Genomic DNA, 20,407 nt, shown 5'->3' with positions numbered 1-20,407 from the left:
GACCTTGGAAAAGTCACATACTCTTAGCCACAGGGGAAGGCAATGGCAAACCTCCTCTGAACAAATTTGCCAGGAAAACCCCATAATAGGTTTGCCTTAGAGTCACCATAAGTTGGAAATGACTTGAAGGCATACACCACACACACAGGGACTGTGAAAGTCCTCCAATCCCCATTCACTGGTCAGCAGCTGCTGTAATTGATGGGGGTCTGTTCTCTCATTGCTAAGAAAGGGGCTGACTGATGTTCTTACCCCCACAACACTCCTGTTCATCCCAGCTTGGATTGGGCCATAACACCAAAACATCCCATTTAGTCTCTGAACTTTTAAAAGAAATTTCACTCCAGGGACTCCAGAGCTTGTTTTGAAAATTATTTTTTTAAAATCAGTAATATTCATCCATATTCAAATAGTAGATTTCTTTTGGCAATAAAATGTTTTCCTCTCCTGCATCCAGTTTAGGTTCTTGAAGACCATTCAGATATTATCATAATCCTGTAGAATTGGTCTCCGTATTTTCCTAAACTTCCCAGGATAGATATGTTGTCTGTATTTTCCACCGTAGATTATCTCCCATTAGTGCAAGTCCACCCCCCTTTGCAAATAATGAAAGTAATTCAGGATTCTGGGGTTATTCCCACTGTATTTCTGCATCTCCCTCCCCAAAAAACATTCTGAAGTTCAGGACGTTAACATGTATGGGGGAAACCATCCTACTTGGATTTTGGTGCCCCATGGCCCTGAGTATTGCCCACAAACATGTTGGGGTCTCACTCAGACACGGAGGAGGGTAGTTTCCATTACTTATATGCCCAAGAAAACATTCTGAGGTAAGTGCAGCATTTAAAGTACAGTCCAGCTTAATTGGGCTGCCCAGAATTTGGGGTACATTCTCTCTAACATGTGGGGCTCATAGAGATTTCAAATATACTGGATGTCTAGAACAAAAATAATTTTCTTTGGGAATGCAGGGAGGCAATGTCAGTGGGCAAGATTTTAGTCCTCAAGCTTCTGGGGGGCTCCCACTCCCTATTAAGATATGGCTGTTCAATGGGAAGCATGCCACATTCTGCTTACAAATAGCCCTGGTCTTATTTTGGAAAACCTCTGGAAGCCACACCAGGGTAAGCATGTGTGTTCCGAGCACCATTGAGATGAAAACTCAAATGTGGATTCACACCCTACATTATTCCCCTGTTCATGGCGGGAGGCCAACGAGTCACCCAGAGGTGGGAGGTTGTAGTCAGACATCACATTTTGAAGGAGCGACAGCCACCCTCAAGCATTCAATGGGAGAAAACGTGCTGCGCCAGGCTTCAGCTACACAACGGTTTTGGGAGGCCGTGTGCCATCAACTGCAAAAGAGAAGAAAAACACAGGCTTGCCAAAGAGATGGTTCCAGCCGTCCCTGTTTCCCAAGGACAGCCTCTACTGTCTATTTTCAAATTGCTCTCCTGCTTTTGTTCCTAATTCTGGGAGGCCGTTGGGGCCAAATTACTAGTTACACTAAATGCACACTTGTGTGCCTATTTGTTTAAATTCCAGCTGTACTAAATCCCACCCCCATCAGTATGCATATGCATTCCCCCTCACCACAGTTTCATAAGAACATCATGCTACTGAATTAAGGAAGCCATGACAAAAATAGCTTTTAGAAGATATTTGAATAAAGGCATATCGACAGTCCAGCCCTTGTTCTCTTCTGTCTCCTTTTCACTGTCATTCCAAAGAAACTGTCCTGGTTGTCCTGGGTTGCGCAGCCACTAAGGCTTGGTAGACACACCATTTCTGCCTCTCTTATGATCTGAGTAGGCTGTCCTACCCCTTCATTTTAAAGAAAAATTAACTGGACATTCACACCTACTTTAGATTAAAGGCTATTTCAGGCCTAAAACGGAATGGAGATGGGGAGAGAATAGTTTTTAATGATCATTTGACCCTGGAGGCTTCTAGAGGTGCACTAGGGCAAAATATTGATGTGGGGATGTGGACATCCAAGGATTTGAACTTATGGCTCCTAGAAGAGAAACAGCCTTTTCATTGCAAACATTATTCAAAGATTCACACAAGTCTAGAATTCCCAAATTCCCTGGCATGAAGGGAAACAGATAAACCAATTGGATGATACTCAGCTAAATGATAAAGTTTGATACTGAGACAGTGTTAGTACAGCACAGATACAAGCTTAGGAGCTTATCACATAAACTTTAAAACTGTTTCAAGTCTCCTGGGCTGGAGCCAGGATGCAGGACGGAGGCAGGGATTATCGTACGCTAAATCACCATCTAACTGCCACCTGCCATCAGCCCAGGTCCCAGCCACATTAGGAAGCTTTCTGGCTTCTAAAAAGTGCGGGCAGAGTGCGGCTGGCACCCGGGCTGATGATTGGTGGCCATTTAGCATGTGATAATCCTCACCTCCATCCCACGTCCTGGCTCCAGCCAGGCTTGAAATGGTTTTAAAATTTATGCGATAAGCTCCTAAGAAGATATTGCAAAAATCTCTGAAAGCCTCGGCCTTCAATGGAGTGCAGTCAGCGATAGGTTCACCAACAGATCACTCACTTTCAAAACTGCTGTAACATTTTGCTGCCTGAGGGGAAGGACAAAATTAGTGTCCCATGCCAAATGATCTGACATGTGAAACCTGCTTTAATATTGGGGGTGGTTCACACTTGAGAAGAGAACAGAAGGAGGCCTATGGGTACAGCCCAGGCTAAACTGTTCACATGCTTCTGTCCTATGGTGGTTACAGTGTTGGATTAATGCTATAGAGTTATAGCACTATGATTTCACTTTAACTGTCTTGAGTCCAGCCTATGGGATCCTGAGACTGCACTTAGAGAGCAGCCTTTAGAATTCTCAGCCCAAAAGAGCTAATATCTCATCAAACTACAAGTCTCAGAATTCCATAGGATGCAGCCAGGGCAGTTAAAGTGGAATCATAATTCTGCAGTGTGAATGGGCCTTGATGTTTAAGCTCTCACTCAGCCATGAGTCTCACTAGGTGATCTTGGGCTAGTCATGCTTTCTCAGCCTGGCCCACTTCACAAGGCTGGTGTGAAGGAAAAAGTGATGGTGGGGGAGAAGACTGTACATTATTTTGATGTTCCTGGACAAAAAGGTTAGTTATTAAATAGAAAAAAGAAAACAATTCATCTCAATTTGCCTAATAGGAGAAATGGCATGGACAATTCTATGGTATGCAAGTAGATGTTAAGGAATATCCAGTGAGATGCAATGATTAAACTTCTTCTGTTTAAAGGAGACTTGCATGGCTGTCCCTGCTATTAAACAGACTTAAGTGACTTTATCCCCCAACCCCAGAAACCCATTGTATTTCTTTGTGCTTATTAGTTTTATTGACTTCTTTACACTAGTTCCTATCACTGTGATCATTTTGGTTCTAAGCTACCTGGAATATTTGCCACAATGGCAAAGTGTAAGTGCTGAAGAGAAACTAAATAGATGGAACAGGACTGACTCTAATAGGCCAAAACATAGAAGAAATGATTTGGTTTTTAAAGCTGCATACCATGTAGCCTAAAGTTGCCCCCTTTGCAACGTCGAGTGGGGCGACGAGGGTCTCGGTTGCCCCGAAGGCTTCGGTGCAAGAGGGGCTGGAGAGGTCTTGAGTTGTCACTCATGCTCCGGAAAATTTGGGAAGGGAGATTCTGGCTGAGAAGACGAAGGGAGTGTATCTGGAGGATAGAAAGGGAAGAAAGGGTCAGGAGTGACAAGAGGATTCCAGGGCTGCTACAGGTGTGGGCAGAAAAGTCAAACATGCACTGGGGAACCAAGACATCTGAATTTTCTTAGCTGGGAAAGGCCAGAGGCTGGAGATATTACTGTTTTGGTCAGGATTTGGAATGTTAAGTTCAAAAAGCAATTAATTTCTTTACTCATTTCTCTGATCACCCAACAGATCATGACCCCTTATTGTTGCTACCTTCTGGAAATGTTGCCATTGTTACTGTTGTGCCATAGGAAAATACAGGAAAAGTGGCCAATTCAGATTTGGAATTTTGGGGGGAAATGCAAAAGATATTACTAAGAAATCCTTTCTGGATGCTGCATCAGGTAGCCACCTGTGTGATCTTTCCTCTTCAGACTCCCATTGTTCAAACTAAGCACACATACAGAATAATACATAATAGGTAGACATTCTGTTCCCATTCCACTGAAAAATAGTAAGTAATTTTTCAATGCTCAGGAAAAGCAAATAGGAGGTCAAAGAGGATTTGTCTTCCATTAAAAGGGTCAGAGACTCACCTGTACAGAGGTAATATTGATGGGTCGGTCAATGAGGATCCAAGTGGCTGTTTCATAGCACGGTGGGGTTGACATGGATCCCTGGTAAGTGATAAAACCAAATGCCTCCGGATAAAGATCTTCAAGGCTCAGGTCATGAAGAAGGTAAGCATCATCTGTGAGGGCAGAAGTATACAGATGCATGTATATTTTAACATAAATTCAAGAAGAACCTTACTGGATTGGATCAAATGTCCATCTAGTCCTGTAGGTGTTCACACAAGAAGCTGACAATCAAGTCAAGATGATAATTCTCACTTTTTGTTTGTTCTCAGCATGTGATATTCAAAGGTGTACTGCCTTGGAACATGGGGCAATGAATTTGCTGTTGTAGTTAATAGAATTGCCCTCCATTCATATTTTAAATTCATTTAAGCCAGTGGCTGTAACTACATCTTGTAGTGACCATCCATCATAGCTTGGAACCATTACTTTTTTTTGGATTACAACTCTCAGAAACCTCCAGTCAGCATGTCCCACACCCAAGCTGTTCCACTTACTTTTATATGAGATCCTTGTAATCGTTTCTCTGTTTAACAGTCTGGTTAGGAATGGGTTGGGACTTGATCCAATCTGCAAACAGAAATCATGCAAAGGCCTTGAATTTGGTTGTCTAACCAGCCTCCATCCCATCTTGAGCCAGCTTGAGGCCTATGTACCATCCCTATTTCATCAGGTGGTAAGGATGGACTCACATTGGCGAAGATCGAAATGACGGCCAGGCCATTGGGATTGCGTGAGGCTTCTGAGATATTGGGGTAGAGTTCTTGGTTGTAGTGGATCAGCTGCACCTACAAGTAAACGTGAAACGTGTATACTCACATCGGTGTGATAAAATGTAACCCTGCATTTTGCAGGTATAGAACAATGCATGTATTTGTCAGACTATTCTTCATTTAAGGCACTCAAAGCAGTGTATACAATTCCACCCCTTCAATTTCTTTACAACAACCCTGTAAGTGAGATTAAACTAAGAAATAATGCCAGCCTAAATATTACTAATTCAGTATCATGGCTGAATGGGTCTTGAACTGGGGAAAATGGCTTGGAGAGGCCAGACACCAGCACCTTCTTCCTGAATACACCAATAGGGATCCCAGGCCTTGGAATTTCAGGACCAAAACTTGAAACTTAATTCTGATCCCTTGTTATGTCACAAGAAGTGGTTGCACTGGTAACATTATAAGGCTGATGTGAGAAGGAACAACCCCTGACAATGTCATAGGCCCCATACAGACAGGCCAAAAGAAAACTGTTTTGGGTCACTTTGGAGGTATGCTGTTTAAATTATGCATGCGTCCTAAGAGTCAGGAAGCCACGCCAAAGCACACCTAAGGACCGGAGCGCAGCTTTGGTGCAGCTTCTGGACTCTTAGGAAGCATGCATCATTTAAACAGCATACCTCCAAAGTGACCCAAAGCAGCTTTATTTTGGCCTGTCTGCATGGGGCCATACATAAGGTGTGTAAGTGTATGTGCCTTCAAGTCGACAGGCAACTTACGGTGACCCCATGAATTTCACAGAGTTTTTATAGGCAAGGAATACTCAGAGGTGTTTGCCAGTTCCTTCCTCTGAAATATAGCCTACAGCACCTGGTATATGTTGGTGGTCTACCATCCAAGTACTATCCATAGCTGACTCTGCTGAGCTTCCATAGTATGAACATGGAGCAGTTACAGATCCGTAACGCTACATTATAAATCATATGGGATGCCAACCGGTGGCTTTTTAAAAATTGAATGGCATAAACAAGATATGCCATTCAAATTAAAGCACCTCAGTTGGCATTCTGTATTGCAGTTATGGATTCTTAATGTAGAGTTATGTGTCCGTAATTGCTCCGTATTCAGCAATACTATACATTCACAACCATGGCACTACTGCAGTCATAAATGCCCCCTCCCAAACCTACCTTAGGAGCCAGCAGTTGCACCAAATGATGGAAGTCTGTTCAGCTGGTGACTGGGGTGACATTTCCAGGTCTCTCCCACCAGTGAGCAAGGCTACAACTATCAGAAGGACACCTGTTGCAATGCATCCTTGCAGCCTTGCTTGCTGGTGGGATGGAGCTGAAAAGGCCATCCTGATGGGCAGCTGAATAAACCTCTACAGCTTGCAATGGCTGCTGGTTGTTAAAGTAGGCTTGGGGGTTGGGCCAGGAGATCTTAGTTATGCATTCGTAACTAAGTATTTGATGTAGGATCTCGACAACCATGTCTAAGTAATGAAAGATACACACACTACACACATACTTACTTGTCAAGGCAGTGCGCTCATCCTGAGACTCCTTCCCCTCATGCTGAGAACTAGAGAAAGGGTCTAGGGCAGGCCCTGAGATCTGAGAATCAGAAACCATACACCTCTAATAGTCTAGTCCAGGGATGTAGAGTTGAGTCAATTGACTCAGACTTAAGTCGGACTTTAGTTGCTTGACTTGGCAAAAATAATACACTGACTGAACTTGAGACTTGTATATTTTTAGTGACTGACTTACTGGTACCATTCACGTCAAGCAGCAGGCAAGACCCACCCCAAAGTATGGGGCGCATTTCTCGGCAGGGAACAGTAAATGTTTTAGGCAGTAGAGGTGGAAGGATCCTTCTAAAGTTTTTGTAAGGCTCCTCTGATGGGCAGTGGGGACAAGCTGCTAAGCAGATCTCAAGCCACACCTCAAGCCTATTGCCGTTCCCTCTGAAAAATGCACCCTGCCTCTGTTAAAAGTTGGCTTCCAGATTTAAGACTCGACTTCAGACTTGACTTCAAAGTATCTTATAAGGACTTGAGACTTGAAGGTAGAGACTTGAGAGTTGACTTGAGACTTGGACTAAAAGACTTTAATACATCATTGGTCTAGTCTGCAGCAAATCAGAACAGTGAGGCTCTCACTGGGGATTAAGGGTTTCTTCTAGGGAGTGGTCCCTAAACTTTGGTCCTCCAGGTGTTTTGGACTTCATCTCCCATAAGACCTAGCCAACTTGGCCAATCATCAGGAATTCTGGGATGTGAAGTCCAATGCACCTGGGAGACAAAGTTTGGGAACCACTGACCTAGGAGCAGACTGTAGTTTTACTTTGTATGCAGTTTGGAGACCCAATAGCCTGAGTACTGCCAGCTAACCCCCACAGGCCAATAAGGATGCACCAGGCCTTCTAAAACCCTTGCATCCAAATCAGCTCCTTCAAATGAGCAATTTGCCAGTGTGCTTCTTTCTACATCTGACCACTAGTATGTCTTTGATCATGGAAATTGCCTCAGGCTCTGTGAAACCTTGCTTGCTAGTAACAGAACCTGCCTGACAGTGTGTTTGAATACTCCTGCATGAAACAAAACAAACCCAAACAAAACTTTCCACCAGAACATCAAGAGAAAAGCGAGATTGAAGGTTTCTTTTTAAACTGATGTTTTTAAAATATGTAGGGGCTGTAGTTCCCCTCCCTGGCTCAATATATTCAAAGCTGTTTAAGAAGGAACTTTAACTCATGTAGTTCAGCCTTCCCTCACCTGGTGATGCTCCAAATGGGTGAGCTTGCACAGCTATTACTCCCATCAGTTGGGGGGAGGTGTAATTAAATATAGTACTACTTAGAGTGGATCTCATGTCCACAGAGAGTTTCCAGTAAATAAAGACCCAATGGGCACAAACATGGTACCAGTACCTGGTGCATTAAAAAAAATGCTGGTTTTCCCCTTAGTAGACAGCCTGTAAAGCACTCATCCACTATATCTCAAGACCGTCTGGTTGGTGGAAGCTGATGTAAGCCATCCACACTTATTTATCTGCTGCTTTTAATCTTCCTTTTTGTTGGTTTTTCAATCATGTTTTTTATGCTGAAATCAAGTGATATGTGTTTCCTAATAGGAGAGCCAGCATTGCATAGTGGTTTCAGTGTTGGACAGTGACTCTAGAGGCCAGGGTTTGATTCTTAGCTCAGCCATGAAACCCACTGGGTAACATTGGGCAGTCACACTCTCTCAGCCTCAGAGGATGGCAATGGCAACCTTTCTCTGAACAAATCCTGCATAGAAAGCCCCATGATAAGTTAACCTTAGGGTCACTGTAAGTTGGAAATGACTTGACAGCACACCACCACCACTACCACCACAGGACATATGACTGGAATCCAGTTGGGGACTTATGTCTTCGTAAGTGGCCATAGCTCTCCAGGCATGGGAATCTGTAATGTCTGTATCCAGTAAAGGGCTGCTGTCACATTACCACATAGAGGAGCCAGCAAAGTGGCTAATGTGCATTGGGACAAATGTTTAATGGGGTTGATGTATAATGGGACACCAGCTAGAGTCCTGATGTACTTCAGTAGAGCCCAGTGCACATCAGGACACTTTTGTTGGTGTCCTGTTACACATCTTCACAATTCACCAATGGGGTTCCTTAGTGCCTCTGATAGTAGCTAACTATAAGTTATGTTAATGACATATATCCTGATAGAAAATTCCAGCCAATCTTTTTTTTAGGGGTGGAGCCAGCATGGCATAGTGGTTTGTGTGTTGGACTATAACTCTAGAAACCAAAGTTTGATTGCCTGCTCAGCCATGAAACCCACTGAGTGATGTTTGGCAAACTACATGTTCTCAGCCTCAGGAGAAAGCAATGGCAACCTCCCCTGAAGAAATCTTGCCTAGAACACCTTATGATAATTTTGGCTTAGGGCCACCATAAGTCAGCAATTACTTGAAGGCACACAACAACAAATACTAAAAACACATGATTCTTCTGCATGTATGGACAGGCCCAAATTTTTAAGTGAAAAGTGGACCAGTTTGCCTTCATGGTTGTTAGGCCCAGCTTGAAGATCACCTCAGCAGAATAAGTCTCGCCATCAATCTCATGTTCAGAGCCAAATCCATCTTCACTTCCAAAGTGCAAGCGTATCTCCTGGAGCCGGTGGCTATATAACAGCGGCCCTCCAGAGACGTTAACCAGCTGCAGTGGGTCTGGCCGAAAGGAGACATGTCGTCCCGTGTTGTACATGGTGCCACTGATCTGCATGATAAGATAGTGAAACAGGGACTATAAGAATATGAGATGCTGGCCTTATATTGACATCAATGCATTCTGAAATAGCCTGTTGTTCCACTGTCAGAGGGTCAGTGAATCAGCTTTGGGTTTTAGTCCAAATCTTAAAGGAGCTAACTAGGATGCAGAGTCCTCTCTCCAAAACTGGTTCAGCAGCTTGGACAGCATCTTTAATTCACGCTAAAACCCAGAGCAGATTTGCTACTCCATGGACAATGTAGTCAGCAGCTGTACCTGGATCAATATAGGTAGCCCAGTTTGTTCATTCTGACTGGTAGGACCACTAAAATCAGGATTCTTTCCAAGCTTTACCAGGAGATCTCTGGTATTTCTCAGTGGTCTCCCACCCAAGTAATAACCTGGCCAGACACTGCTTGGCTTCTGAGGATTCCAGACAATCAGGTATGCTCAGGGTGTTATAGTGGATTAGAATTCCTCTAGGATAAGGAAGAGTGGTGGAGCAGTGGTAAACCCAGTATCCAGGGATATCACTGTTTGTACAGTCATGCCATAAACTTGATAGATGGGGTAATTTGCAAGCCATGATTCATTCTGCTTCAGCCAATCCTCCTCATCTCCCTGATTCCAGAAGACGGACCAAACCAAGGTGAGATTCAGGTGGCTCATTGCCCTGGAGCAATTCCAAAGGCAGCTCCCTGCCTTGGTGTGGGTGTCTAAGCTCTACTACTGGTGTGCTCACTTCATGCTATAGCATATCAGGCTTGACAGTGTTGCCAAGCCAAAAGGAAACTTCCCTGGGCCCAGACTCGGTCCTTTTTTGGTCCAAGGTTTTGTGCATCTCAGCTCCTTTCTCTCCAACTTTTCACAGATAAAAACTGGGACATGTGTGGCCAAGCAACATCACAATATGGCCAAAATGGCAAAAATTCTTAATGTGCATTTTAGCCTCCAAAAGCAACACAAAAACCTAGTAAAACACAATGTATAATTATATTAATCTTCAAACTGAATGGCATTATGCCCTTTTTAGTGCCCCCAAAGGAACAAATAATATAATTTACTTGCAATTATTTATTTCCATAAACTGAGCACTTTGACAATAGTGTCTTAAAAGCATATGTCCAGGCATACCCACCTTTTTCCCACCTGTGCTTAGTCGAAGTGGGGGAAGGAAGGGGTCAAACACCATTTGGCTAGTGTTAACATCTACCGGTGACTGACGTTTGCCAATGGCACAGAGACTCCAGGCCGAATTCACAAGACCCCAAAATGGGGGACCTGCAAAGAGAGCAAGAGAAAACAAGCCGAGTCTGTGACTGAATCCTGCTGGTTCCTTGAGTAAGAGCCAAGGAAATGTTCATATTTATTCCCTGGGGTGCAATTACAGAGAAGGGAGGGAGGGAAAGAGTGTTGGGATGGAGAGTCAGAAAATGCCTGTGTATGTGTTTCACAACTGCCCAGGCTAAGCTGTAAAAGAGAAGCAGGCAGTTGACACTAAAATCGCACAATGACAGGAAATTCAGGATAGGTAAAAGGAAGCACTATTTTCATGTGGTTATACTATAGGATTTGCAATGTAATGATGAGCAGAAGGTCCTGCTGGTGACTTACTCTGTTGTAACTCCTGCTTATGCGAGAGTAAGTACTTCTTTGAACATTGGAGAAGAAGGTAACCAATGCTTCCTTGAGCCATGTCTTTGTCCTGAATGTACAATGGTTGCTGGACAGTGCCCAGGTCCACCCATGCAGCAGTCAGGGATGGGGGAGGTAGAGCTGTGACCATGAGCCAGGGAAGAAGGAACAGTTTTCACACAGCCCAGAACATCAGTGTAAGGATGCCAATGGAACTTCATGCTCCATCAGTAATCCAATAAGATCTTGGCCATTGACAGCCAACTCAGAAGGCTTTGAAAGGGTCTGAGACATAACCATGTAAGGTAAGAAGACAAATGACTACTAATCATATTGGTTGTTGTTGTGTGCCTTCAAGTAATGTCTGACTTATGGAGACCCTATCATGGGGTTTTCTCAGCAAGTTTTTTCAGAGGGAGTTTGCCACTGTCATCCCCTGAGAGTAAGAGAGTGTGACTTGCTCAAGTCACCAGTGGATTTACATTGTCAAACCTTGGTCTCCAGTGTCATAGTCCAACACTTAAACACTACACTATGCTGGATCCTAGAACAACAAGAAGATAAATGGCTACTAATCATGAGGGATATGCATTTCCTTGTGTTAGAGGCACTGAGTAACTCTCAGTACCAGTTGCTGGGACCCAGGGCCAACTCCAGACATTTTGCTGCCTGTGGTGGAGCAACAAACCACAGAGAAATAGACAAAAGGTACATTTACATTGTAGAAATAATGCAGTTTGACACCACTTTAACTGCTACGGCTCTATCCAACAGAATTCTGGGATGAATAGTTTGGTGAGGCATCAGCACTTTTTGTCAGAAAAGGCTAAAGGCCTTGTCAAACTACAAATCCCAGGATTTCATAGGATGGAACTACACCACCTAAAGTGGTGACAAACTGTATTATTTCTACAGTGTAGAAACACAGAGAGAAAGTCAAGAAACCTCACTGCATGAGATAGAAAAACTCACAAGCGCCTCTCCCTATCCTTAGCAGTAAGAACACAGAGCAAAATACATACACTGTCCTTTCACGACTAAATCTGCTGCTGCCCTAGGCTGCCAGTACTCCTGTTTATTGGCTGAGACACCTTTGCTTGTGAACATGTGTAGGAGGGTGCTATTGCAATCCTGTCTCACTTCTGGGCTTCCCATGTGCATCTGGTTGGTGAACACAGTGAACACAGAGCTGGACTAGACCTGCAATCTGATCCATCCCACATCTTATGTTCTTCCTTCTCATGTCTTGATTTGTGTGCAAACAACATTACACTAGGAAGGCAAAACATAGGTCTCTAATTCCCAGTGGCATTGATGTGCTGGCTTCTGGAGATCCAAGTGTTTGTGTTTATGTGCCCCAATTTATAGGTAGTACCCCTTTCAACAGCACACACATTTCAAGTGATGTGTCTGCCTTAACAATGTGTGCATATGTCACATTTGTCTAGGTACGGATGTGGACATGTAGGAGTTTATTAGTCTTTCAATCTCCTTCTCTGCATTTTAATAAAGAAGAAAAAGGGCTTTACCTAGATGGCATCTGTATGTATGCAATTGAGAAAAAAGCAATATATCTGCTCCGTGTCTTCCCTGGGTGTTCCTTCATCTCTGTGTGCGCTCACTAGCTTGTTTCATTCCTCATCCCCTTGGTGATTACTGTATGTGTATGTTTTATAGCTTCATCTGTATGGGTACACTTAATTATTTCACCCCTTCTTTTCGAATAGGGGAGGTGGTCTTCACCAATCTCTCCTTGCACTCCCCAAGCTGAGTGGCAGCGGGGGGAGCAACAACACAGGACATTATGGCTTCCACGTAACCAGTCGCTCACCCTCCCTTCCACATGTACACCCACACACTGTGGCCCTGTTTCTCTTTGCTGCTCGCTGCATCGCTGGAGCGGGCGAGGGAGATATTAAATATTAATGCAGCCTCTTGCAGTTGCTGAGCTAAGCCCAGCCTTTCCTCCCCCCCCCCCCCCCCGCTTTCCACCTAGGATCAGCACTGCGTACAGCTGGAACGGTGCAGCACTTTCCTGTCTCAGCATGCTCTCTCCCAAAGGAGGGTTTATGGGGACACTGCACAGACTCACCTACCCACCCACCGACTCACCCTGGGGACTCCACCAGGCATCCCCAACCTTCAACGCAGGGGGTCAGGAGAGAGGCATCGGGAGTCCAAGGAAATCTAATTGGCCGTCTGGAATTGGCACCGACAATCTGTGCCGAGGAGGCCCCCCAAATCCTGAGCTCAGAATAAATTATGCAAATCGAGCCCCTATTTGCATGCTTCTCTTTAACCGGCCTAGCCTATTTGGATGGCAACACAGAGTGTGTTTGCTGCTTTCCCACCGACACCACCATCGCATGTGGTGGAAGTTTTTGAAGGAGCCAAAGCCTAGGAAAGGAAGGAGGGCAAACATATGCTGTGTGTGAAGAGATGTGAAAATAACTAATATGAGCAAAGGATGGGAGAAACAATATATATATATATATATATATATGAAAGAAGCAAGGGAAATATGGGAGAATTAAATGTTTTAAAACAGGAAAGCAAGGCTCCACATGTAGGAAGCGAAGGCACAGGTGCTCCTCCACCTTTTGAAAAGGAAAATCCTAAACCATTCAGCACTCAGTTTTCAGCAGGTATTGCCTGTACTGGTCAAACAGCCACCATACTAAGGACTAGTTAAATGTTTTCCCTTTAAGTAAAGGCCATTGTGAATTGTTTGGGATTTTTTTCCTCGCAAGGAACAACAATGCTGCCTCTGTTTGTGCCAGGCAACATGTGGAGAGCAAGGCAGACTTTTAAAAGGCAAGCTGTTTCCCTTTATGAAGATGATCACAATCTGTTCCTTTTAAAAACTGGATTAAGGGAAGATTGCAAGAATGTCATCATGGGTGCTGAAAATGCTCTGTAAAACCAAGGATGTTCCCTTGGATCTTCCCCTTGTAATAGCTTCAGCTCTTCCCCCACTCAATTTTTTATTTTTCCAGTATATTCCCCCATCTGCCATACTGTTTGTATGTATGTGCCTTTAAGTCATCTGTCAACTTATGCTGACCATATGAAGAATACTCAGAGGTAGTTTTAGTAGTTCTTTCTCTGAAATAGGAGCATCTAGTATTTGTTGGTGTTCTCCCATCCAAGTACTAACTAGAGCTGACTCTGCTTAGCTTCCAAGATCAAACAAGATTTTGTGCCTTTAGGCTTTTTAGGCCACTATTAATTATATTGCCCCCCTGCCAATATAACCTGCTATGCTACATGTTATGCTGTGCCATACCCAGAACGCAGAAGAATTACATACTAGCTGGGGGATTCTGGGAGTAACAATCCAAAAAGGTAACTACTTCAAGTTCTGGGCTTAGAAACAGGTTTCTACTCCTGCATTTATCCTTTCTCATTCCTCAGAGCCACTTGCCATTCATGCCTTTAGAAAGCTGCCTTGCTAAACCAAATGGAGGTTTCGTGTAGTGTGGCAACGTGTTTCCAGCCATGAGGAGTCTTGTTAAGTTCTTAGGCTTGAAGTGACGTAATAGCAGCAGCATTATTACATTTTCTTGTTTCTTCCCCAACATCCAACATTCAAAGGTAGACTTCATGCAGGCTTCATTTATCTTGTTATTGCTACCAAACACTAACAGGTCTATCTTCCATTAATTTCTCTAACCTTTACAAAAATATTAATGAAACAAGTGTTGCCTAGCTCCTCCTCTGAATCCTTCCTCCCTGGATCTTGGAACAAGATTTGGGTCAGCATATATGCCCCTAAAGGAATAAGAAGCTGCTTTAAGCCAAAGCAAGCAATTTATCTACTCTGACTAGCAGTGGGTCTCCAGGGTCTGAGGCTGACAGGACATTTGCCATCATCTGCCAGATGATCTTTTTATCTGAATATCCAAGGAATGTACCTGGAGCAGTTTCTATGCAAAGCAGATATGGTTCCCAAAGCCCTTCTGGTCTTGAGTGAAAAGACCAATGCATACTCAGCTATAATACTGAGCTCCATAAAATCCTGTGGCAATAAGTTCCAAAGGTTGGTGGCCAAAATAGGATAGTAAGTATGATGGTAAAGGTTGGCCTTTGTGTTTATCTGATCGACATATGTACTTATAAACACACACACACACACACACACACACACACACACAGAGTCAGGCTGGGAATTATGGAGAAGGAAAGCAAGAAAAGCAAAGCGAGAGGAGGGAGCCATTCTTCAGTCCTTGAATCTTTCCCCACCACCATGATCATGACCATTGCCACAACCAGCATCACAATCACAGTGAATTTTGTACCTGGCACAAAGCTACCATGAAGCGTCTCCTTGTAAGCCCACCAGTCCTCATAGGTCTTTGCAGGAACAAACTGCACTGGAGAAGGAAAAGTGGGAAGATGGAAAGGAAAGATTAAATTAGTCTGGAGGCAGTTGAAGGAGGGAGACACAAAAATGTAACAGACAACACTCATCTCTGCTTGGAACCTCCTGCCATCCCTTGCTGGGTTTCTTTCTTTCTTTCTTTCTTTCTTTCTTTCTTTCTTTTCTGAATGGCCAAATGATGTGTAGACAGATTTTGGAGAAGCCACTTGAATGGATAGATAGATGGACTGACAAAAGTGTTGAAAGTTAGATTCCCTTTCACACAAAAGCCTCCCACAGGAACACTGAACTGCCCGACCTGATGCATAGTAAAGAAGGCACTCCCTACATGCTCAGAGACACAATTGTCTCTGTTCTGTCACAAGTCATGTATTTTGTTGGGGAATGAACCCCAGTGCCAGGGTGAAAGATGACAGAAGAGGGAGGGAAAGAGGATCTGGGTGCAAATTAACCCATGCATAGTAGAGGGAAAAGATGCAAAAACAGATAGACTAAGAGGAGAGAGAGAGAGAGCGAGAGTGCACACACAGAAAATGGGTGACTATGTATGTATGTGCATATATGTATATACAAATATATATATTTTTAGATTGTAATCCTGAGAGCAGGGAAATATCTAATTAACTATCTGTAAGCCGCTCTGAGAGCCTTTCTGGCTGAAAAGCGGAGTATAAATACACTAAATATATACACATACACACACATTATATATGAGATGACTTCAAGAAATCGTGGGTTTTACATAGATTAAGCAAACCAGTGTGGCGTAGTAGTTTGAGAGTTGGACTACGATTGTGGAGATCCTGAGTTCGATTCCCGGCTTGGCCGTAAAACCCTCAGGGTGGCCTTGGGCAAGTCACACTCTCTCGGCCCCAAGGGGAAGGCAATGGCCAACCTCCCCTCAACAAATCTTGACCCGAAGACCCTAGGACAGGTTCCCCCTTAGGGTTGCCATGGGTCCGAAACAACCTGAAGGCACCCAACCTAGATTAATTTCTGAATGGAGAATCTGTGTGTGTATATGAAAGAGGACTAAAGAGCATGTGGTTGTGAAGGAGATGGAGAGAGAAATGGATGGATGGATGGATGGATGGATGGGAGCATGGGTGGGTGGATGGACGGATAGATAGATAGCGGTCCCAGTTGCCTTTCTCTTAGGCTACCCCTTCCTTCTTCTTTCCTCAGGGACTTCCTTGGGCTTCAGACAACTCACCTCTCCCTCCCCATGCCTGCTCATCTTCCCTCCTCCCCAAACATCCTTCACATCCCACTTCTCCATTCATCTCGTCTTCTTTTTTTCTCTCTTTCTCTCTCTCTCATCACTCTCTTACCAGCCATACAAGTTGCAGTCAGGACTCCCAACAGGCAAAGCCCCCCCAGCGTCCTGGTCCTCATCCTGGTGGGCAGAAAGAGAAGGAAAGAAGGAAGGAAGGAAGGAAGGAAGGAAGGAAGGAAAGAAAGATGCTCTTCAAGACTGGAAATCCCCTGTCGCCTCCGCAGCCTCTGGAGAGGTGTTTGGTGGGGGGCTTTCCAGGGTCCACGCCTGATCCGATGAGGGGACCCCCACCAAGAAACCCTATTGCCCCTGAAAGCCTCTCCCCTCCTCCATGCTATCTATCTATCTATCTATCTATCTATCTATCTATCTATCTATCTATCTAATCTCCTATTGCCTATTGCTCCTGAAAGCCCCTTACCTCATCCATGCCCTCTATCTATCTATCTATCTATCTATCTATCTATCTATCTATCTATCTCCTATTGCCCCTGAAAGCCCCCTACCTCCTCCATGCCCTATTTATTGCCTATCTATCTATCTATCTATCTATCTATCTATCTATCTATCTATCTATCTATCTATCTCTCCTCCTTTCCCTAGCTTTCCTTCCTCCTCCATCCCTCCATCTTTCTCCCTCCCCTTCTCCAGGGGACCCCCCTTTCCTCTTCCAAGAGGAGAGTGATGACAGTTTTTTTGGGGGGGCTCCCTATGGAAAGGGATCTTTTTTGGGTGGGATTTTTGTCTTTTCGGGTGGGGTCTCACTCTCCAGGGGCCCCACACATCCAGCCCACAACAGCCTCCAACTCCTCCTCCTCCTCTTCCTCCTCCTTTTCCTCTTCCGCGATCACTCCATCCTTTCTGATCTTCTCCTTCTTTTGGAAGGAAAGGGTCTAAGGATCGGTGGAACTGCTTCCTGCGAGATTTTGGGGGAATCAGAGGAAGGCAAAAGAGGATGAAGATGATGAAGAAGATCGCTTTGCAGAGTCCCCAAACTTAACTTCTTCTCTTTCCTCGCCTCTCCTCCTCCTCCTCTCTCTCTCTCTCTTCCTCCACCTCCTTTTTATCCTTCCCTTCTTCCTCTCTTTCCTTTCAGCCTCTTTTCCCACCTTCCCTCTCTGCCTTCTTCCCGATCTACCTCCTCCTTCTGTTCTATTGCCTCCCTTTCTACCTTTCCCTGCTCTGAACTCTTCCACCTTTCCTCTCTCCTTTCTTCCTCCTCTTTCCCTTTTGCCTTCCCTCCTTTACTCTTATTATACCTCCCTCGCCTGCTTGTCCCTTTCCCTCCTTCTTCTCCTTCTTCTCCTTCGCATCTCACAGCTTCCCTTTTCCCCTTCCCTTTCCCCTCCTCTTCTAAAATGCACAGATCTTTCTCTCTCACTTTCCCTTCCCCACTCACTCCCAAGGGACCCCAAGAGATGCAGTTGAGAAAGAGAGAGAGAGAGAGAGGAGTTGGGAGGGGAGAAAAGAGAATGTTTTAAGGTGGATTGGAGAAACAAAATGCTAGCATTACCAGAAAACAGAATAAAATAAAATTCTAGCATCACCAGCTGAGGCTCAGGCAGTGCAAGAACATCTACTTTGCTCAGGAGAAGATCACTCAAGAAGGCTGCATCCACACTGCAGAAATAATCCGGTTTGTTGATTGTGGCACCGCCACAACCAACCACAGTTCCCAGCATTCCATAGCATTGAGCCATGGCAGTCAACGTGGTCTCAAACCGGATTATTTCTGCAGTGTGGATGGACTCTTTCAAGTTCACACAACCTGTTTCACATTCATAGTACCAAGTGTTCTGCTGCTTCTACAAGGCACAGTGGCCCCAGCTTTTACACCAATATTATTTCTGCTATTATCACCATTTACAATCTGATTCACGATCACAAAGAGGCAGAGGTTGGAAACATTATTATTTTTTAGGGGGGGGTGACAACTCCCAGCATCCCCAGACACCTTTTTAGAACTGAAACTCCCAGAATCCCCCCAACTAGCATGGCCTTAAGTTGGTGCCCTTCAGAATTCTTAGAGCACAAGACCCACCATCCACAAGCATCAGGCAGGGAAGGTTGGACCAAACCAGCAGTTTCCAGCCTTAGGTCTCCAGATGTTGTGTTTTATTTATTCATTTTATTTCTATCCTGCCCTTCCCCCAAGTTGGGACCCAAGGTGACACACAATTGTGAAATTGTATCACAATTGTAGTATTACAACTTCCAGGGTTCCTAACTAGGGTGACCTATTTGGTCAGGGACAATGGGAGCTGCAGGCCAGAAACACCAAAGGAGAACAAGGGATGCTGGCAAGGGATTAAATATGTTGATCCATGCATTGCTTCCTCTTCTCTTCTAAAAATCATCCACCGGGAAAACTGATACTAATGGTTGTAAATGTCCACAATGGCGTCATTAGGGTTGGCCTCACCCGGTGCGGTAACTCATGGTGTCATGCCCCATTGACTGTCTCCCATACCACATACCATCCCATACAGAATCCTTCGCAATATATTTTTTTTTTTGTGTGTGTATGTGTGCTAATGTTACGCATAAATCGCAATTCCCGTCTGTCACTGAATGTAATGGCAGGAGTTGTGACAGAAACAACTAGCAAAATTAAAATTGTATCTTTAAATGATGACATCAACCCCCTTGTTATTGCCCCTGCATGCCCTGATGTCTAAATCCATGATGGAGAAAACAATATTTCATGCATAAAGCTGTTTGGAAGAACCTCTCTGTGCAGCAAAACTCAGTGTCCTTGGAAGACCTGAGTGCGAGAAGTAGTAAAGAAGCTGGTTTCAAGAAGCTGGTTTCCAGTGGCTGAGTTTAACATGGACTTGGTCCCCCAATTGCCCTACTACCATTTAGAACCAGAGCTTGGAAGGTTATTTTTAAGACGAGTAAGTATAATGACACACCGAAGACATCCTTAACTTGAGCAGTGGCAGAATGATGCTCTGGGATCCTACCACCGCTCAGTTATTGATGGAGTCAGCACATCATTAGACCCATTCTTCTTAAAAGAAATTCCCTGAGCTCTGTTCACAAGGATCTCAGAGTCGCTCAGAAAAATGGTGTTGTTGTTGATGCTGAAGGTAGGGGTCCGAGGGGGGTAAACACTGTTTACACAAAAAGGCATTTTTCTCCCTCAGGTACAGCAGCAAATGGCATGTGCACACAAACTTCATCGTGCTGCATAGCTCCCAAGCCAGCCAAGTTATTTTGGCACATGAGATGAGTCCACTCTTTCCTCTTCCAGTCCCTGGCAGCAAAAATACAGTAATAACAGAGGGAATAACTAACGTGGGCTGCCCTTTCATGACCCCCCAAACCTGCTGCCTGAGGAAGTCTGCTCATCTTGTCAAATGGTAGGGCTGGTCCTGTACCCATGTACATGTGCTTAGAAAAAACAGCAGTCTGCAGTTTTGGAGAGGAGACAAAATGGAAGCATGCTATTTTTCAGGAAGTGCTTGCTTACCTGTGTTTGTGCCCTCCTTGTCCATAACAATGTAAACCCTGCTGGATGATCCTCATCCATGGCATCACTAGGGTTAGCATCACCCAGTACGGTAACTCGTGGTGTTACCCAACACTGATGTCCTCCCATACCACACCATATGGAATCCTTTGTAATGTTTTTTGTACGAATGTTACTCACACATCGTAATTCCCGGGTATTCCATTCAATAATGGCAAGTTTTGACATAAACAACTAGCAAAATTTAAAATTGTATCTTTAAATTATGCACAGCCTAAATGGATTTATATGCGTGTTGTTTCATGTGGTTAATGTGAATATTTGATAAGATGTGAAG

The 20,407-nt window shown here is 44.3% G+C and overlaps 1 protein-coding gene across 1 annotated transcript; it reads right to left on the bottom strand.

The window, feature by feature from the left end:
• Nucleotides 1-404: 404 nt before the first annotated feature.
• Nucleotides 405-17,919, bottom strand: LOC149303727 (carbonic anhydrase-related protein 11-like). Its single transcript, XM_089479981.1, has 9 exons — nucleotides 16,651-17,919; nucleotides 15,237-15,311; nucleotides 10,442-10,584; nucleotides 9,127-9,312; nucleotides 5,006-5,101; nucleotides 4,811-4,883; nucleotides 4,272-4,426; nucleotides 3,535-3,700; nucleotides 405-1,355 (listed from the first exon to the last, which is right to left on the bottom strand). Exons 1-9 carry the CDS (start codon nucleotides 16,712-16,714, stop codon nucleotides 1,321-1,323), a joined length of 993 nt encoding a protein of 330 aa, XP_089336107.1. The 5' UTR covers nucleotides 16,715-17,919; the 3' UTR covers nucleotides 405-1,320.
• Between the last annotated feature and the right edge of the window lie 2,488 nt (nucleotides 17,920-20,407).

The sequence above is a fragment of the Sceloporus occidentalis genome, unplaced genomic scaffold (assembly GCF_023333645.1).
Source record: "Sceloporus occidentalis isolate IW3139 unplaced genomic scaffold, rSceOcc1.0.p SCAF_14, whole genome shotgun sequence".
Classification (NCBI taxonomy): Eukaryota; Metazoa; Chordata; class Lepidosauria; order Squamata; family Phrynosomatidae; genus Sceloporus; species Sceloporus occidentalis.
This window is presented reverse-complemented; position numbering and strand designations above follow the sequence as displayed.

Excerpts from the sequence above, each read along its gene's own strand:
- LOC149303727 (XM_089479981.1), bottom strand. The coding sequence starts at position 16,714 with ATGAGGACCAGGACGCTGGGGGGGCTTTGCCTGTTGGGAGTCCTGACT. Across the intron at positions 5,102-9,126 it reads GCGAGACTTATTCTGCTGAG|GTGCAGCTGATCCACTACAA; the intron begins GTGATCTTCAAG and ends GTTTACTTGTAG. Across the intron at positions 4,427-4,810 it reads TACAAGGATCTCATATAAAA|ATGATGCTTACCTTCTTCAT; the intron begins GTAAGTGGAACA and ends CTGCCCTCACAG.